Below are 22525 nucleotides of genomic sequence, written 5' to 3'. Positions count from 1 at the left end.
CCTAATGAAAAATTTGGAAAACTGTAACTTAACATAAGGGAGCAATAATTTAATAGGTATCGTTTTGGAAAAAAAATCCAAAACCAGTATAAAATCATTTCTGTTGCGGGTAACTCCCTTTCACATTTCATTTCATTTAGTCTTTGGGATACAAAAAGAAGATAGTTCCTCAAAACAGTTATATAAGATAATTATCAAAATTTATTTATATATGTTAAATCACTGTAAGTTTATTATGCATCTTATGCAATTATGTGATTGGTTATGAGATATTTACATTTTAGCATGTTGTGACTTTTAAATATGGAATAAAAAAAAACAATGAATAGTCGCGTGAGGTTCGTTTCTTTTTATGTAGGCGAGTTGGAAATTCACGTTGAATTCCATTTCACCACAACATTAAATACAATTAAAACATGAATATAAAGTAATACGAAATATGACATTAGCAATACGTTTTTATTCCGTGGGCACTGGTATCCTCCTTTTGTCGGTTAATACATGATTGTTGAACATTTCAATTCTAATTTCAACATTGCTTGCAAAAAAATGAGATGAATTTGGCATCTCGCAAATCTTAGTACAGCCATCTCATAACATATCCAGTATAGAGCAATCACCATTAAAACATCATAACGGTAAAGATAACTTTAAATACACTGTATCTTCCCTCCCATTGCTCAACATTAATATCTATGAACGCGTTGTTTCTTACCTCAAGTGTTGTATACTCCTGTTCCAGTGTTTGACAGTCTTTGGCATGACTCTAACCAAACAAATATACATACATATGATTAAAACTCAAACAAAATATATGTAAGTGTTTTACTTATTTACAACAAATAAAACCACAACATTGAATGTGACGTTTATGTAGAAAATGAAACAATACAATGAAAAATGAAGCATGCAACTTAAGAAATGTATTGAGGTCTATATATAAATGCAATTTGATGTTATAAGTGAATTAAAAATATGACTGATGAGAAATGTATGACTACACTTTACATCTACATTTTACAAGTTCACGCAAACATTAGCTACACAAACATTTCTATATGATACACATACTGATATGAGTAACAAAAATGTTAATTATTGCAGACAACATTAAAAGAATACATGTATAAATCCTTTTTTTTCAAACTTTTACTAGCAAGCATGATGACAGAAAATTGAAGGTGGACCCTGATTTGTTTACTTTTTTCCTGAATGATGCGTTTTACACATCTGTAATGATTTGGTGCAATCGTCTTTTTTTATTGATACTTGTACATTTAATTTGGATGTTCTTTTATCTGAACTGTCCTCTATATCGATCTTTTGAGCCAAATATCTATGTGATTTAATGTTGACGAGAATATATTAAGAACTTTTATTCTGTAATGTGAAAAATCGATGCATTCTTTTATACAATAAAAACTGCTTATAATGTTAAACTATACAAATTGAAGGATTTCGCTTTTGTGTATTCCTGCCAAAAGCGATACTGCGGGTGCATATAACATTCATTGAAATACGACTCCTTTATATTGGGACTAGGGTGTGTTTTAGTATACGCTAACCGTGGTACCATATGTACCTGTTCTGTATTAATATACCTGTAAATGAAAAATGTTCATCAATAGAGAGTTCACTATCCTGGTGTGGGGCCAACGAGAAGCGCCTTTCATACCCAGACCAGCGAATAGAAACGTCTTTCATGCGCAGTTTCGCGAAAAGGCCACGCATTGTGAATATATGTCAAACTTAAGACTAATCTGAATTCGTATTGAAAAGAATTCATACAGAATAATTCAACTGTGTATTCACATGAAGATAATCTTTTTTTTTCACATAAGGTTGGCTTGCATTGATGATCACCACAAAAGTCCACGGAAGGAAAATTGTTGAACTCGATAGCCTGGCGTGACATCATTCTTGTTATGTCCTCACAGCAACATGAAGATTGTTTTTCCTAAAACTATTTGTTTGAACCCAAATACAATATATTTTGATCTCAATTGCTTTTCAGTGAATCAAGATTTTTAGAATATTGAAAGACGTATATGTATAATAGATATAATACTTTTAACAGTGCTCTGTAATAATAAATCGGTAATACATTGATATATTTAGAGCAGCCTTACAACAGGAAAAACTTTGCATTTTCTCGGAAAGAAATATCTTCCTGAAATACCGATGGACTGCATAAAATGTTCAGGGCCAAAGGACAAAGATAGACATTCAAATGTAAAAAGGAAAACAACTATACATAAATCAGATACAGCATTTTATGACAATGTCGTTCTAATCAGATAACGAATGTATTTCTAATAAATGATATTGATTACGAGAGAGCGGTTTTTCTAACGTATTGGATATATTTCATTTAATAAAAAAAATCTTCAATCTGTTTGAATTGAAAATTGTCAATCTAAATTAAAAATGAACAGATGTACATGTGATTTTTAATAATGTTGCTGATAAACTGTCAGGATACCATATGTGTATACAATGTATGCATTAAGCATTGGGGACGGGAACGAGCTGGTTCTCGTGAAAGTATCGCGCAATACGAGAGTTCAAAGACTAAAATAATGAGACGGAGCAAAATGGAATGACATTCTACCAGAATATTGTCGCGTGCTCTAAATAGTATACGCTCTACATAATACGCATTAACTTTTAAAATATTGTATCCATCGCAGTTTACACTCTTTGAACGAAGGCAGTACATGGCATCAGGTTACTGTAATCTTACATCTGAAAACGGAAATGTGCTGAAATATATACATGTATCTACAAAGTCGGAAAGAAGCAATGCAAGCAGTAAACCTCCCCCGTGTTTGGTTTAGAAATTACACACTACATTTCCGTTTCCTGTCTAATCACAAAGCAGAGAGAAGGAAATAATACAGAGAGAGATATATGTAGTAGATTTGATATAGATCAATCGCCGTCTGTATGGTATGACACACCTTTTCCATTTCTTTCGACCAACATTTCCTTACCCTTTTAAGGATTTTCTTAGCTTAAAAATACCCACAGAAAAGCATTACGGAAGTCACAGAACAGACGATAAAGACCTTCTGTAATGCTTTTATGTGGATATTTCTTGTAAAAAAATCCTTAAAATTTAGAAATCTTGATGAAATCTGGCACCGATTGCAAGGGAATAGGTAATGACCTTTATTGGTTTCAAAAAATGAGACATTCTCGCTAATTTTAAAACAAAACAAAAATACATTTCCAAATCAATTGCATATCAATGGTTTAATATTAAAGCAATCACAATGTTTGAAGTTTAATAAGTACTTCACGTAATTAGCAATATATATTTTTTCATTTTGATAAACGTTTGGTTGAGTCGTGAACCATGATATGGAAATTATTGTGATATCACAATACTAAACGGCGTCATTTTCTATGAAGAACTTGGAAGCACCAGACACCCTCTGTGCAGAACAGAAATGTCAGACTACTACTAACACCACCACAAAATCACTATCTACGTCAGATCAAAGTTCACTGGAAAACTACAGTTACAATGTAGAATACGCAAAATTCAAACACTGGGCTTTGTATCAGATTCATTTTAATGTTGAATTGTCATAATATTAGCATCTATCAAGTCCAAAACTATGACAAGTAATATTGTGTGTCGACAACCTCATGTTTAGCTTATTCAATAGAAGGATTGTTTTCTGAGGCAATGAGGCATTTTGTAAATGTTGTGCACTGTACGTTGCTTTGATACTTTATGATAAAAACTAATGGGCTTCATCCGCTTAACTTCTTTATTGCGCGGCCATCTAACGTTTTATGTCTTAAAATCGATTCGTCACTATCAATCCAATGATTTTCACTTAACATTTTTATTTACATCAAAGTATTCATTCTGCGAGCAAAGATATGGATGGAAGATTGTTTACTGTTCGACAAGTCTGAAACAACAAACTGCAGTCGTCGACTTGCATTCTCATATACCAGTTATGCCTAGGACCCCCTTAGTTTTTCTTCATCAGTAATGATGTGGTAAAATGAAGGGGAGTAACTCTGATATACCAGATAGATCTAGGGGTTGTTTAGACAACATCTTGATGGATAATGACGGTCGGACGAGAATCGGACAGGCCGTAGGAGAAGAAATGGTGCTGGGTTAGTAAGTTTGATCACGCATACGACACTTACCACACTTGGCTTTCTCCGCTACAAAGAAAAGTTTCACCAGGTCCGCTAATTAGCATAACGACATATATAGCTGACGCCCCATCCAATCATACCAATGCTTATAAAATAGCAACCAATCAAAACAAAGCAGCCCCAAACATCCAATAAAAAGAAAGAAGAATAGTAAACATGTGAAAAGTAATGACAGCACCATGTAGGAAACTTATAAATTCTTTATCGATGATATTTTTTACATTTTCACTTGTTCGACGGTTAAAAAGAGAAACCAATATAGATATATCAAGAGGGTAAAGGTTATAGGTATATATTTTCCCGAGAAAACAGTTAAAAAGAAATCTGATATCACACAGTTTCTACATCCAATATAGAGACTTTGCATCTATTGAGGTATACATTGTAAGCATGCATATTTGGTTTAAAAATAGAAAGAGTATAAAGTTCATGTCATAACATTTCATCTGAGATTTGAATCTCTGATTTCATGTATAAATCCAATTTTCAATTTCAAAGGATAGATTTTGTAATAAATATGTTATGAGAAAAGAATATAGGACAATCAGGCGCTTTTGGGATTTTGATTCATTATCGTAAAAACGCTTGTGAGGTAAGTCATATGTAAAACACAGTGAAGCACAAGGTGTATACAGAGTGTATATGCCGCTGCCATTGGCAACCGTGAAAAAATGAAACCATGACATACAGTAGCAATAGTATAATGTGATTGGATGTGGAGCAAAAACGCAACATAGAACGTGATTGTTATAACGAAAAACGTCAAAAAATGTATAAACTGACACATATATCTGCAGTTGTGTTTTGAAATATGTATAGAAGTTATGAACTGATGGTTAACACACACTATACACTATAATTATATAAGTTGGGATAATTGTGTCCGATGTGTTCCGGAAAGTTGTAAACAGTTTAACATACAACTTGACTATAACATGTCCTTGTTGGAGATATACAAACAAATGCATAAGTGATTATACACCTCTTGATTAAGTCTGAGGATGGGAGATGGAATGAAAACATAACAGCATATTTAAGGACCGTTTTCTTTTGTTTATTTGTTTGTTTGTTTGTTTTTGGAGGTTTTCATTTCTCTGACATACATTGTTATGCCTTTATCGAGTTAAAGCTATTAAAAACTTGATACAGAAACATAAGTGGACATTCGGAACGCATCGGAACACTACATACATATATACAGCTAGACGATAACTACATTGTAACAAACAAGATACGTCGTACATATGGTAGAATGATAATAGAAATGACGGATGGAAATGAAATGGAATGAAAGGGAATGAAATGAAGATTAATAATAATTAGCATCCTTTAAATGAAAACTAAGAATATACGTCTAAGTATACGATATAAGTATGTTATCTAAATCGTAACAATTAAATACATTTCTTTTTTATTCATTTTATTTTCGATTGGAACTCTTTACATAGTTCCGTATTTCGATACTCACTCTTGCTCTTTTTACTTCATCGACCTTTCGCTTGATGCTCTTGACTTGGTCTGTTCTTTCTCTTGTCTCTTCAAGCGCCTGTTGGATCCCGATGTAGTTATTGCTGAACGGAATCTCTTGGACTAGTTTCTGTTAGAAGAATATGTTCAAAAAATTATTGATATTAGTTCAGTTTTTAATACTAGTTATAGAATTGTTATACTTTATATTGGTTGTTATTTTTCTGAAACATTCAAGAACGTCAGAAGTGTTTATTCAAATTAAATCATCCACATATAATCTGCTATATTACTGACGCTTTGAAAGAAAGGGAAGTAACTCTGATAAATTACGATGCTTACGAATATATAATGTACATGCAAACTTTTTTTCTAGAAATCATCAGCGTTTCAATTCTTAACATGTATGTTAAGTTTGTAGTGATATATTTAGCGATGGACGTACGAAACATTGATGACTAACATTCCAGAAGAAAAAAAAACAATATTTTATGTTTGTGTTAACTTTGTGATATTCGTTATCATATATGTATTTACACCTGATCGTTATCATTATTATTCATCTGATAAATGCTGAGATATCTGATGTGCTGAAATGGTCGTCAACCTTACAACACTATGGTCATAGAGTAAACATATAGATAAATGTCGATTTACATGTATCAAATGTGTACGTACAAAATGTACATAAACATATGTATAATAAAAGAAAAAGAACATATTTCTGACAACAAGGGTTTATCTTCGAAGATGATAAATTATACTTCAAATACTTTTACTAATTAAAAAAATGTAGTTTCCTGTTTTATTTTTTAAGAAAAAAAAGTCCCCAAGGGGAATAACTCTACTTGACTAATATGTATAGAACAATCCAGTGACGTTTTTAATCGCCTTATGACAAATAGCAGTGTTATTTGTGCCGTAAGCCTGACAAATGTAAATAGTGTTAAAACATCGCTGTGACACGTTATATTATATGTGTTTAGTTACGTGATTCAGATGTCTGTCACATCTGGTTATATATACATCAAACCTTCCGCACGTGGCTATATATGTACACTGTACATTGTAATCTCTTTACGTTTTCATAGTTTAGTCACCATGAGAAAATCCCATTCTTATCGATACTCGTTCTATTTCTTCTTTTTTATAACGTCTTTTTCCCCTAAAACGGGGGTACGTGTTTACTTAAATTCTATATACGTTTTTCTGTAATCTGAGCAACGAAACGGCCTGTGTTGCGACGGTTGTCAGCAGTTTGCCTTAAATTGGATGTAAACAGCAACGACAAAGTACATGCAGTGCCTTCCGTTTTAACATTCCGTGGCTTTTTATTTTGCCGTTTTATAAAGTATGATCAATTTCCTTGTTGATGTTTTACAAATATTATTGCAAATATGTATTACTCTTAAAAGTACAGTGTTTATATAGCATGTCTGTTCAAATATTGTTAAATTGCGGACTATATAGAAATGCGAACACTGATATTAGAAGGTGGTTTGCTTATGTCTCCGGTAATTATTACAACTGCTATAGATAAAAATGTTTGTAGATACAAATCGTGCTATACAGGTATTGTGTGCCGGTGTGAAAGTTTACATGTACGGCCAATCGAGCACGGCTAACGAGCACAGGTCCTATTAAAACGTCCAGAATCAAGGCATTGCATGCTCAATATCAAAAGGGTTTTTTCGTGTCATCGTTTTGATAACAATTAATAATATATGTTTTTACGCATGCCCAGAAACGATAACATGACGGCACGTAAAACTCTTCAATTTAATTCATTCCGATAACAATTCGGTCTTTTGTTGGCCACTAATAACATGTTGTCGGGATCTGATCCTGCTAGTATTAATATGAATGGTGAAATATGGAGTACATGTGCAGACGACCGTATTGCTATAAAGTTGCATTAAATCCGTGAGAGAATGTCAATGTAGCTAGAACAATCATGAATATTATGATAAATGGAACCGTGTATAAATTAAATTCATGGAAAGTTATTGTATCACATTGGCTCTACTAAGAGAACTAAAATAATATCGAATTATCCTTAATCACAAGAACAAACGATCGCGATCGGCATTATCGGATGCCCGAACTGATTTTAATAAAGGGAGATAACTCGTTAATCTCTGTTTAGTGCCCAAAGTGCATAACACACCTGTCGCAACGAACATATATATGTAGATAGTTTATCTATACAGATCTGCTTGACCGTCCAGGTATATACTCCCTAATGACATCCACAGGTGTACCTACATATGTATGTGGTATATCTCACCTGATCAGTCCGCCCAGACAGATGACGTCACGTCATCACTTAGGGCAGGTGCCCGTCATCCCTGGTATGTAACCTTACGTCAGAGCATATTGTGATGAGTCATCATTGTTTGGATAGCAGACATCAACGGACAGTAAAGAACGGTCGCCTAGCAACCAAGGGCCATTTGGACCAAACTAGGGATGCATAAACACTAGGGATGTTTAGGATAAGCGATGCACGTACTGTATGTATGATCATATTTGTTGAAAAAATAAAAAAATAAATTTGAAGTCTTGATTTCAGTTTTGTCTTCTGTTCATAAAAAGTGGATTGTTTAGAGTTCTGACCATAAGGTGAACAAAATATAGTAAATAAATATATAAGAAACATTAAGTCAAGGCCACGGTTATCAAATTCCAATCTCAGTATGTAAATAATGATACGCTGATGATTTAAGTACACAAACTACATCAACAGACCTGCCCATATGATTACGCGATAACATCAGATCAATAATCCCTTAGGCTTATTTTCTTACGAACAAAATATTATAAAAGGATATAATACCGTACTTCCGGTCATGCATCATAAATTCTCCAGCAGACGACTAGACGCGTTACACAGCCAGACAATGCGATTTGTTACATTCCGTTTACAGGGACAACTTTTTGTCTGATAAACAGCTTCGTATGAAACCCATCGAAATCTTATTTCGATGAATTCAATATTTTATGAATTTCGTGAATTGTCAATTCTAGAACATGACCGTTTCTGTATTTCGAAATTACTTTGCACTCGGCCCTGAAGTTGACGTCTTAGTATGCACTCTGTGACCCCCAAATGTAACGAAATCGAGGCTAATTGTAATTGATGATAGACAAACGGAAAGGTAGGTTACGTAATTCGTGTCAAAATGTCAATTAAGTCAAGACGAACTATCTGAAATTAGAACGTGCTATTCGGCCTGTCATGAGATTTCAATTACATAAAGAAAGGTTTTCAAACCATGGACGATCTACATAAATCACAGTTGTTATATATTTTTATAATTAGTTATTGTCTCTTAACACAACACAGGTAACCAACAATATACTCATATATATACTCCCTTGAATGGGGTGTATTCTACGTGTATTTTTTTTATTTTTTTTTTCAAATATATGTTTTAATGTCGTTTTCAATAACGAAAATCCGCCTCTTGAAAGCAAATATAGTGAAATTTTATACCATGAAACAGTTTTATTTATTTGACAATCGTATAGCTAATATTTTTTAATTATGTATCATATATGATCGACTCAACCTGCTTTAATGAAAATATAATGACACCATGAATAATGGCGTAATTTTAAGAAGAACGCAAATGAAAATTGTAATTTTTATATTTCATCATATTTTCATATTTTAAATATGTGCTATAACATAGACGATGGTTGAACTTGATAATGTCGGTTATAGTAAAACAACAGCTGTACCATTTCTATCAGTTTACTATGACACCATGGGGAAATCTGGTTCATTAATTTGATACACAGGTGTGTCATTTGGCCTACAGGTTTGCCTCCTATCAAATTAATAAACTTATATTCTTTGGTGTTGATATAAATTGAAAAAATATTTTCATGTAAATATAAACCCCGTCTTATAACGGCTTGCGACATGGATCACGTTTATAGGAGGCTGTGCATACATATATGTACTCATGTACACGTGAAGTATTACTATATATGTACATACACATCATCTATTAAGATACACGCAATGCAGATTCATCTTATTTATCAATAAAAGAGATTATCATGTAGTGTTTTACTGTTTGTCATATACAAATGAAGCTGAGAATCATCACGCTTTTAATTCCAAATTTGGATTATGTACATCAACTAGTTCCAGCTTTATGTATACTCGATCTAGCAGATCACTTCAAACATATATAACTTGTTGCGTGTAAATTTTGATGGTGACGTACGCGCAAAGTTCATTATATATAAAGCGGAACTTAAAATAATGACGCTTTTAATTCCATATATGTACGTTCAGTGCACACTCGATCTTATTCGATCTTGATCGCGACGTAAACCCGGAGTATCGGGAGATAAAACAACGATCTACGCCAGATAATTGGAATCACCGCGGCCGACACGGATATCAAGCGAGGAAATATGACTTTTATAACGTTTTTGAAAATGCATCGTATATCATAAATACACTTTAAAATTTTCGTTACGCATACACAGATATTTTTTTTTAAACTTGTGAACATTTGATATAAATAGAACTTATCAAAGATTTCTACGTTAATGTGGGTATCACTAGATTATGCTATACTTAAAAGTTCTCTGATATGCTATAACTACATGTAATATACTAAATATTCCATGCAGTGCCAACAGAGGTTTGATACCATCATACACCACGTGTTACGCTTATTACACTACCTTATCCAATATCAGACTCCATAATTCAAAAACATTCAATACCACCTGCTCATATCGTCATATTTTATTCTTCCGCTAATCCGCGTTTCCACCAATAAGTTTAAAACAGACAAAAGCATATAATCGCGAGCCTACGGTAATGTTGTATACCTAGCTGTAACTACCCGCAGTTTTTATCCCCTAAATGTTGACGTCCCCTCATAATATGTCGATCTAGAGTCACCCCGCCTTAGTGTCTCACTCCCTTATCACAAACTGTCTAAGCCTCGTACTTTGGGGGGATTATCATTACGGGGCACCCCTCAACCCCGGCATGCGTCAGCTATATATCATATGGTATATAGAAGTTTCTAACTAGTTTGATTGCATTGGGTTTAGTTATCGAGGGTTTCACGCAGAGAAGACATGGAGAAAACCCGCCAATGAGCAGTTACCTTCCAAAAAAGTATTTAAAATACACGAATGTCAATGAAATTGTGTAATTGTATTCAATTGTTTTAGTGGATTATGTTAGTAAGGCTTTAGCCAATGGCAAATCGAGAGAGAAAAAAAGCCTATATTTGTTTTTGTTCAGATTTGTTTAGATATAAGGCTTAGTTATATGAGCACCTCATCTCGATTCAGTTTGTTTGTTTGTTTGTTTGTTTATTTTAACGTCCTATTAACAGCCAGGGTCATGTAAGGACGGCCTCCCATGTATGCGTTGTGTTGTGTGTATGTTGTGCGAGGTGCGTGTTTTGGGAGACAGCGGTATCTTCGTGTTGTGTCTTCTTGTATAGTGGAACTGTTGCCCTTTTTATAGTGCTATATCACTGATGCATTAATGGCGTGTTGTGGTTCATTTCACACATTTGAAAATGTTAGTTTGTCTTTACACACAGTTATCAGTTTAAACCATGCATATTTGTTCTTTCAGTTGATCGATGATAATTGTAAGCGCGAGTTTTATTCCATCCTGGTTTTATCAAACGTATTCCGTCTTTGCATATTACAGAGTAAGCTCTCTAAAGCTTGTGGGTAGGTATCGATTGTTACGTCATTAATTTGTGAGCACAATTCACGTCATTTTCTCCGAAAAGTATGACGTCACAATCGATACATACCCGCAAGGACAGATAACTCTGTAATATGCAAATACATAATAGATAATACTGCCATACACTTCAAGAGTATAAAGCCTCAGTACCATAAATGTAAAAGTGCATTCAAAAGAATAACGCCCTTAAGTTTTCATTTTCACTATAAATATCTTTATCATCGACGCCATACGGGGAAATATTTAATCAATTATGTATAACTTATGCCCTAAGAAGTAATCAACATCATAACAACACTGGCCATATCTTGTGTACATACATGTAAGAGTACACTTCAGGACTGTTGTTCTTCCTTAAACACATCTCGTAGATTATCTTATACTTCAATCACGCTGTTTAGTTCCTGCATTGAAACATTATCTAACTCAGAACTGATGCGATTTGGAAAATATACGTGTTAAGGACCGAATTAGGATGGAATTGGGTGAGAAAGCCATTATTCCAGACCTTGTCTAACGTAGTTGGTAGAATCCGTGGTACACATATCGGCGATGCATCCGTATAATGTAGATATATACAGGAGGTAGGGGGTGGGTGTAAACCCCAAGGAAATTAACGGTAGAAGTACACGAATTTTCATCAAAATTCGAAAGATAGAGGGGTTTCCGGAGTTCCCAAAATCTCCTCTGGGCTGCCGCTGTGACTACTAAAGTATACGTAGCACATACGACTGGTACAGATGGTGGGTTATTTACGTGTAAACACGCTTCTTTTCACGTCAAATTAAATAATTCATATCCCCTCTCTACCTAACGAGTCACGGTACAGGTGTATGTATATGTACACAGGTGTACACGCGTGAAGAGATACTGGAATACATTACGAATCCATCACCCACGTACATGGACTTAGCATGCTCATTATGTATATTTTAGATTGCATATACATGTATGCATGTATTAAACACTAACCTCTGTTGTAAAATCTACATGTAGTATATGCCATAAAATGTACTGTACTTGTATGTACAAATCTGAATACAAATAGTGTTATCATTTTGATCTACATCAAAGACAACACCCTGATTTTATATACAATTTAATGATATAAATGTATATCAAACACAGACCACAAAGTGCAGTATTTCATGAAAATGTATTTAAACCCCGGCTATTTAATTACAATATGAATGGTATGCATAACATATATCTCAGTAAGTCAAACATTTGCAGTCATTTAAAATTCAATGATATTTAATTATACGTATCATCTATTTTTGTTTGATTTAGTGGCATGCAAAGATTAAGTAATTCTAAGTAAATAAAAAAACGCTATCAATGTATAACTACTCATACACGGAGGTGTCATTGAATATGGAAAATGGTTTTTTATATATATAAAACGTCAATTACATGTTAATGTATTTCTGTGAAGAATCGCATGCTTGCAACTGTGATTCTGTATCAAGATGTAAACTCTGAATTTCCTTTGACCCTGATACCCGAATGCGACAATCAAACATGCAATGTAGATCGCTGTATCTGTATCAAATACCAGTCATATGTCTCATTTCGGTGTTAAGGTCAAAGGAAACACGGGTTAACTTATCTCCTATGAGAGCTAGTCCCAATTTAAATCTCGTAAAGTTTGGTATGCATATTATCTCAGCACGTGTAATCTGTCTATGGGAATATGTAATTAGTCTATATAATCGGCAGCAAACAATGCTTGGCTTCCTAAGTATGTCTTTTGTCGCCGGTTAATCTTGGATTAAACTCTTATCTGTCTAAGATTGACATCGGCATTGTCTTATGATTTGGTGCTCCAATGCTTGTTTTGTTTTGGAATATGTGTATATTTGCTATACATGTACAATCTCGATAAGTTAAATCTCTATACACTGTATCAGTATATGCTATAATTACTATTAACCGCCTTTAATTCGTTATCATAAACTAAAAGTTCATATACACCACGCGATAAGCAATATATCTATACGGACGAGTTCGAAATTAGGGAAGTTTTTCTCTGGTAAACACAAACTTGTTTGCATGTGGCATTGTTGTTTTCAAATGTTGCCTGGATTAGTGTGTTTATTTGATAACAGTGCGAACATGCTATTCAATAAAATCTCTGTGTTTCAGACCAAATGATCAAAACTACGCGATAAGAAAGTTAGATGACATTATATAAGATGACTGTCTTTAATAAAAGCAGTGGTATATGGTAAATTGAATATAAAATCATGAGGAATTTCAGTAAATATTTTCTATCATAATAAAATCCCCTTCTGGTGCCCCATATTTTACCTGTCATCTGATAAGGTCGAAAAATCGATATAGAAACACACAGCTTTGTCTGAATAACAGGTAAATAAAACCGTCTTCTAACCCACTGACATGTCTTATTGTGTATGATGTTGTTTAGATATTTACACCCGGCAGGTGAAAAAATCACAGGTGTGCACATTATAATATAGAAATAGGGTTTAATCGACAGATTGGGAACTCCCTATCTCAACTACAGTTAGCTATTTATAGAAAGGTATTTAAATATGGTGTCCCACACACTGACCGGTAGTAGGGAGAAATTCCAGGTGTAAATATACCTGAGATGTACAGGTGTGTTAATTAAAGAAACAAGGACTTACCTGTTTGTCTTTGATAATCCCTATGTACTGTTCGGGACCTCCTCCATCCCTTCGGGATCCCATGGTTTTAACTGTAACACACCAATATGTACACAAAAATGAATTCAGTCATCTTGAAATGACACATTCAAGTTCACGCATGCGCAAAGATCAAATACAAACTATCTGCTTCCGTATCACATCAAACGAATTTTTCACCTGTGGGTGAATTCGTCAATCAATAAATGGTTCATAGAACAAATTGTGGTGGTTGTATCGTGCGCATCTTCTGCTTAGGCAACAGATAAATTAATTCACAGGTGAATTTACTCTTAAGTTTATAAAATATGTACAGGTAAGTCTCCCGGAGGCAGGAGTCAACATTTTAATTTAAAGTTATCACTGCATGCATAACAATGTTAGTGTGAACACCTTTACAGGTACAGTAACAGTGTACAATGTAGGTTGAAGATTTACAACTTTACAGAATAACCGCTTTGGAGCTGGAATTCACAAAAAGATCATTAACGGTCGCAATATATTTTACCGTGAAAAATAATAGCATGTATTTTTTAACATAGATACACTGTGCATGTATGGAAGTATTGGAGCTATGGATGAAAGTGCATACACGATCATACATGTATATGTCTATATTATGTAACTGTATTATAAAATCTTTGCAAAAATAAAAGAAATTAAAAAAATGAAAAAAATATTCATGCATTTTACTGAACGTTTCGTTTAATTTACTGCTATATGATCGCTGATTACAACCTAAAAAAGGAATATTAGCAGAAGGCCTTTATAATATAACGTTCACGCCTGAATTAATTAAATTTGAGCTTACTGTACATGGCGACCTGGCACCATAGTGTTATAGCCGTACAGTGTACATGTAGTTGTATACACGTACATATACATGTATATATGTAAAAATATCTATTTAACTGTACTTTATTGCGTTTTCAAGAATAACATCCACTATAGGGTGAATCCTGAGTTGACATTTACTTGTAAATTTACACAGGTAAAAGCATTCAATAGAATATGAAAAAGACATTAAGAATCATTGAAATGATGTTTGACTTAGTTTTTTGGTATCAAACACTATGTAAATTTGCATAATATGCATTTGTATTATAATCTAAGTGAATAGTTACCCGCCCATAAATGCTCTCCCGCCTAGCAAATGCTGCATGAACCGGTTTATGAGTTATAAAAAGACATTTTAGGCTGGTAGGAGGTCAAATGATACATTGACATATTGAAATGCATGTAATATTAAAGTACATTTGATACATATACATGGGTTATACATGTAATGTACATATGTAGCTTTTTACCGCAATGGAATGCACGTATATGTTAATTCACTTCAAATGGATTAGGAAACAAATCAACAAAACCGCATCTGACAGTTCACGTTGCGAAAGCATGTGACAGATATTTCACAATACTATGCAGTTAAAACCGAATATGTCATAACCATGTTAATTTCAATAAAATGTATATTGCTGTGATTTAAAAAAAGAATAAAGCAAAATAGATGACATGTACAATTGCACAGTGTACTTTACGTTTCCTTTCATTACACAACATAACATTAACCTGTAGAAGTGGCAGTTTCTGTTTTTACTTTTTGCGCGCAATATAAAGGGATTAATGGGACAGCTGATTCGCCCGTTGTCAATATAATGTGACTAGGTTTGGTGTGCTGTACGGTGTCTCTGGTGATATTCTTTGATGAGATAGCAATATAAAATGGGCAATTTTTCCACTATAGCAAAGAGACACATCACGTATACGTATATACCGCAGTCTCCTAAAACATGTAGACATTATTTCACACAAAACACTGCATAGACAGTCGTCCTTAAATTCAATTACACTAAATGTATTTTTTTTCTAATATGACTAAAAGACCAACAAACGGATTAATCTTTCATCGATTGCAGTCTATGATAACGAACAAAGGACAAAATGTTTCATAAATAAACTATATCATTATTTTAACAGCAATACGGACACATTCTTTGCATTTCAGGCCTAGCCGTCACACTGTAAACGATCGGTTATTGATAACTAGGAATATGTTATTAAATTACGTATGTATATTATGCCAGAAAAGTCATTCACAATTAAAAATCTTATTCATCAACTTCACGACAATATTCCGTTTATACATATCATTGATACATGTATATCGCCTATTAACTTACTAAAAAGATTTATGGACACATGAAAAACATAAAAAAATGACGTAGATAGTGACGTCATTTTCATTCTACGGACGCAAATATTAAAGGGACAATTCAATCTAAGACAACATTAAAATTTGTACATATATCGGGGAAAAAACCGGTTCTAATGGAAATTAGATCAGTCGGTTTTACTGTGATATGCTCGAAAATCCCATTGTGGTTAAATGTGTGTGAAACTTTCAAACTCGCTCGCTGTCCGCCATTACACATTGTGGTCGAACATCTTGTATGCTGATCCCAGTCCCTTGCTCGTAGAGTAATGCTACTTTTGTCTAGAATTGCTCAATCGCTCTGACAGTAATGGTTTACCTTATTAGATGAATTGTCTTGCCTAAGAATCATTTTATTACCTCCTCAGTGGTTATGTAGTTCATTTGTTTAACGTGCGTGACTTTGGCTTGGGAATGGGCATAGAGTACATACTGTACCTGCTTAATCGTATTGATCAACGATTTCTAGTTACAACAGTATCAGTTAAAACACTTAAAAATAACGTTAAATTTGTCAATATATTGAGTTAAATGTTTCATAAGAAATGTTGAACAATACATTTATGCCATATTTTGCTTCTTGGTTATGTAAAAGAATTAGCCTGAGTGAATTGCCCCTTTAACGCTTTGAACTGCAATTTATAACATTTTGTTACTGTAAATATTACTTTTATTCTCCCGAATACTTAGTTCCATATAGATTTATATATTTACAGGAACCCATTGACCCATGTGACGGGAAGAACGCAAAGTATTTTGATTCAAGATGGACTCTAGTTGTGATCGACCTTAACTCCAAAATAAAGTATATATTTGAAAACAATCTCAAAATAAACGTGATTTCCTCTCATTTCATAGAACGTGGAACTGATTGATACTATTGAGGTAGGCACGAGCAAGGAATAATTTATTCTAATGGTGAACATTTTATTTCATATATAGGAAAAAATACTTAATTATCTAATAGAAAGGGAAATACGTTGACATTATACATGCAGAATGGACACTTCCCACGCACGCGCTAGTTGATAAGCAGACACGTGGGTTAACGTGGGTTAAATGAGATATGGATAGGGTGGGGAAATAGAAAGTATAATAACAATCCCACTATTTCCGGCAGGTGAGTATTGCGAAAAATATTTCAAACTGTATTTTAGCATAGTAATATATTTCTGAGAAAAGGTATGCCCCCTATAAGAATTACCTTAAACCGGTTTCGTTACATTGCTGGCAGCGGTGGGATATCATACCAGTGCATTCCATACATAAACAATAACTATGTAATAATTGATGTTGTGCATGTTCTTTATAAAGATTGATATCAACTAATTATTACGACATGCGGATGTTGTGCATAAAGAGAGTATTGTGTTGTCACTGGCTTATTTTTGTGAGTTTAAACCCATTCAGATGATGACACTATCATATTCTACATCGGACATTAAAATGACAAAATACTAACAACATATCGGTGACTTGCACAAAAACTTAGCATTAAATCATACAAAATGTGAGTAGTTCCATCTACATCCCATTATAGGACATGCATTGTACTTGTAAGTTAGATCGTGATCATGGAGTATAACGTGTCGGGAAACATGGGAGAGGTGTCAGGTGAAAATTAAGAAAAAATAATGTGTTGATTGTCATGATATAAACCCCCACAAATGGCATTAAAAACGACTTGCAGAAAAATGACGATGTTTGTTTGTTATAATGATTTTATAAAAGATTAAACCGTAGCACAGACTTATCATCCGTCACACGAGACATTTTAACTGCTTTTTTCCAGACAATATCACAGGAATACAAATGTAAAAAGAAGTGATATTTTCTAGTTAAAAGTAATACGTAATACGTGATTGATTATTATACAGTAATCGACGTAATACATGTGTTTAGCTAAACATGATAATGCATTGTGAATACTCAATGTAAATACAATTGAAATAAGCTTAATTACGTATAATTGTTATCCCAATATCAAATCAATAAGGCTAATGCATTATGATTTTTATGTGAAATAAGCGAGAAAGTTAGACCGCAATCTTAAGCTAATTAACATTACTAGATCGTACACTTTTTGTAGAATACGATATGTACTAGGCGTAAAGGATAATGACTCCACATTTAACTGACAAATCGAGTTGAAAAACACAATGAGGTCAAATAGTTCGTTGACCTGATTAACAACACATGTGGGTTTTTTATACACAAAATAAGCATACAAATGTACTTACAGTAGTATCTGGAACACACAGTACCGTAACATATATCCAAGTCACATGCTCAATTTATACAGGTGAGAATTTCTATCACGTAATACTCTGTTTGGCCGTTAAATGAGTACTGGTTTGAATTTCCGTTAGGCAATACAATGTCAAGTAGCTATAAATACAGCGACACACTGTCGTAATTCAATTAGATAAATTTAAAGTCTGTAGCGTGCATTCTTGCCCACTGTGTACAAACAATGTGATTTTATACAGTAAAATATAGCTTTGATTTGTCAGTATAGAATTTAAAGTGCCTGATCAACGCGGATCTTGAGAAATATTTCCCAAAGGAAGCATTCAAAGCCACAACCTTGTGTACTGAGTCGACCACCCGTATCCCCCAGTAAATAACCAGTTTGTTTACTTTAAAGTCTTCTAAGTTTTCCGTGTTGAAGATACGAGTTTTTAAGTAGGAGGAGGTGCTACGACAAGAATGTCAACAAACTGGCTTCTCATATGGTAGATGAAATACATGTGCTTGGCTTCTCATATGGTAGATGAAATACATGTGCTTTTAGAGAGCAACCAACTAAATGATTTTACATAGACCACAGTGTTAAACTTTGTTAAAGTTTTGTACTGTATTATTAAAACAAAGAAATATTAGTTAGCTATTGTGTTCTATAATTAAAGTCTAGGTTCTCATATAACACTAGATAGAAAAAAAAGTTTGGGTCCTTCTGCTCAAACTCCAACCAGGGTAGCTTTATTGAAATCAGGCGCATTTTGCACTAAAATATCCGGAAATTCTAATGTTTTTACCTATTCATTATCAAAATTGATATTTTGAACCTAAATCTCAATATGAATTTCCAAATTGATATTATGATTATCTAGGAATAATTACCTGTCAGAAAACATTTTTACTTTTGAAATTCATAATTAGCCAGCCAATCAGCGGCCGTGTTAAAATTCTATCCTGGGCTCAATCTTGTATACACAGGGGCCATTTCGAAGGTCTTTTTTTTATTTAGTTGGTTGATCCCTATAGCATTGACAGCTTATCAAACATTCTAAGTACAAATGGTAAGCATCGTTTCTATATTATAAAAAATGCACAGTGCATAATATATGGTGTTGAATTATGATTCGTTTCACCATTAAATTAAAATATTTTTTTCATCATTTACATTTTATTGATTTTCATTATGACATGACATTACACACATGAAAGACGATACACAATTTATCATTTTATAGTTGAATATGAGTTAGCACTTAAAGTGCATACTACCTTACTGAAGATATGACAAAGATGACAAGACAATCTGAACTATGGAAGCTTAAAACATAAGTGGTTTCAAATAGCATATAATTATAAGAGGTATATTATTTTGAATTATGAGTGCATGGTAAGTTGTCATTTATCATATATAGCATGTGCTGCTTCTTAATGAAGATACCATATTACAAATTTAAGACAATCATGAAAATAGAAGCAAATAAGCAGCTTTGACACCAAAAATGTACATATAAACTTTGTTTCATTTTGATATTTAAATGCAAGGTTGGTATTATACACATATAATGATAATAAATGTAGAATATTCTTTACGTACGGAAAATATGAATGCTTTTATAAATTACAAGCATTATGTGATGTCAAAAATGTACAGATAAGTAGGTGTCATTTTAAAATTTGAATCCATATGGTCAGTATGTTACCACTTCAAATGGCTACTGTTTCACTAAAGATATGACGTAACAAGAAAAACATGACAACACAAACTTAAACATTTACGATGTCAGAAATGAATACAAACATATATTGCGGAATAAACATTATTAAAAAGATGATGCCTTAGTTGTCTTTTTAGATATTCATATAAACATACACAGTATGTATATCCAAGCATATAAAATAATGACTTTGGATCAGTTATGAACTGTCCTCTGGGAGATTACTCATAACTATAGCTGGAATGGATCCCCATCTATCTAAGAAAAAATGCTCGTTTAAGAAATTAAGTTTTTCAGATTTATAGTATTGTAAAATTACCTCATTAAACATTTTCAACTTAAATATCTGTTTTTAAATTCTGAGGTAAAAATATATTTTTAAGCAAAAGAATTATGATATTAGAATATGAATTTGTCCTTATATTTCCAAATATAAGATTTTCAAAATCAAAATCTTCCAAAAAATAAGGTGCTAACCACTTCTTCTAAGAATTTGCTAACAACATTACATTCAGAGAATAAGTGCTTGCATGTTTCATTATGAGCACCACAGAAACCACAGAGCGGGGAGTCGGCTCTATGTAAAAAATGGTTAAATACAAATAACTTTATCACTAGGAATCTACTGAAGTTTTCAGGAATATCCATATACATTTACCATAAAATGTGTCAATATGTAACGTGACAATATATCCTCTATGGTTTAGCAGAGAACATCTTAAAGTCATAAGATCGCGTTATGGTAGTTAACTCAGGGCCTGGATTGAGTAAAGGGACACTTAATAATACGGTATCACAGTAAGGCTTGCTCAATGTATTCAGACAAAAAATGTCTATTTCATGGCGGAATCGAGAATCTCTTTCAAATGACTGCAAAGATTAACGGGTTGGAAATCGACAAGCTACTACCGTGATATCCATTTGATCAATTTAAATTCAACGCGTTTTTATAACAATTTTGCAGTTTATGATGTGCGAATTTAAAAGATCGCCTTTTTTATGTCCATGGGTTTGACATAAACATGAATGAGATTACATTTAATTTCAATTCACAAATATCGCATTATCTTGTAAATTATATATGCACATGTTTCCCTATACATGAACGGGTCTCAATAATAGACTTCAATTCTTTAAATAAAAAAATCGTAGCCACATCAGGTATAAAACGTTACCATTATATGTTTAACGTACGTAGGTGAGATGAAGGCCAATCATGCTGTCACCAAACACATTAGTTGTATTAATTATATATACATACATATGCAATAAACGATTGATTACCATTTAATACTTTTCTCTTAAATAATCAACATATACTTCTTACTAATGTTCCGCAACAAGTGTCACGTTAAAAAGTTTTAAAACATTGGCGAGATATGCAGATGTTCGATCTACTACATGTAGAAAGCAGCCGATGTTATATAATCTAATGTTCATACGAGAACAGAAAACCGATGGTCGAAGAGGCGAAGTGTATTACATATTACGTATGCAGTTGGAAAACTAAAAACGAACAATCTAGACAATATCAACAACTGCTAGGTTGCTACTCCAAAGCAATCATATCAGCACATATGCATATGTCGTGTCGCAGTTACATTATTGAAAGAATGCATTTTCTGCATAATGCTAGTCAAATGACAGTAATAGTTGCAAAAATTAAAAATAAATGTCCAAAATATTATGTGCAGCATGTTACTAAATAAAGTATTGAATTATTGAATAAAATAATTACTGATATTCTCAATATCATGAAAGTCTCGAATGCCTTAAACGTGCGGTATCAAAGATCATGATTATCTTAGACAGAAACCGTCTGCCATCCTGATGAGAAGGAGGGCCCTCTTATTTCTCCTGTCGATCCCCCAAAATGATAATAATGACCTATCAATACAGCATCTACGACAACATGACAATATTTTGGTGTCAAGTTGCTAGTTCAACAAAGACGAACTTGTCTATCGTGAAATTTGTTCCACTAGTTTAAGAGTGTATCGATATCTAAATATTTGATCACATTGTCAATTTGACCTCATCGTTTAACCTTTACGTGTCAAAATCAGACCACTCAAGTAGATACCAACCTGGTGATACTCAATACTTCGTACACAGTTTATAAATGTCTTAACAGCATGCTTTGTTTAGATTTGTCAAGACGCTACATTTATGGAGGATGCGAAGCAAGTCTTTTCCCATTACACGTTGCTGTATATATTTCCGTCCTATTAAGTGCCAGGATTACCAAAGGATGGTAGCCCATGTGTGCCATACTTTATTTTCTCTTTCA

At 33.3% G+C, this 22525-nt stretch overlaps 1 protein-coding gene across 9 annotated transcripts in view; it reads right to left on the bottom strand.

Annotated features, from left to right (window-relative positions):
• The window catches only part of LOC138310371 (microtubule-actin cross-linking factor 1, isoforms 6/7-like), a 116578-nt gene that overhangs the window by 69848 nt on the left and 24205 nt on the right, over window positions 1-22525 (bottom strand). For 7 of the 9 annotated variants that reach the window (XM_069251568.1, XM_069251565.1, XM_069251564.1 and 4 more), the window contains exons 3-6: window positions 14047-14117; window positions 5654-5782; window positions 4174-4191; window positions 716-766 (exon numbers count right to left, since the gene is read on the bottom strand). In XM_069251568.1, the coding sequence (XP_069107669.1) occupies window positions 716-766; window positions 4174-4191; window positions 5654-5782; window positions 14047-14109 (261 nt within the window). In that variant the 5' untranslated portion in view covers window positions 14110-14117. Of the gene's footprint in view, window positions 1-715; window positions 767-4173; window positions 4192-5653; window positions 5783-14046; window positions 14118-18519; window positions 18539-22525 lie in introns of those variants that run through there. The other 2 variants (XM_069251561.1, XM_069251562.1) reach the window with 2 other exon arrangements.

This window comes from Argopecten irradians, chromosome 16 (genome assembly GCF_041381155.1).
Source record: "Argopecten irradians isolate NY chromosome 16, Ai_NY, whole genome shotgun sequence".
Taxonomy (NCBI): Eukaryota; Metazoa; Mollusca; class Bivalvia; order Pectinida; family Pectinidae; genus Argopecten; species Argopecten irradians.
This window is presented reverse-complemented; position numbering and strand designations above follow the sequence as displayed.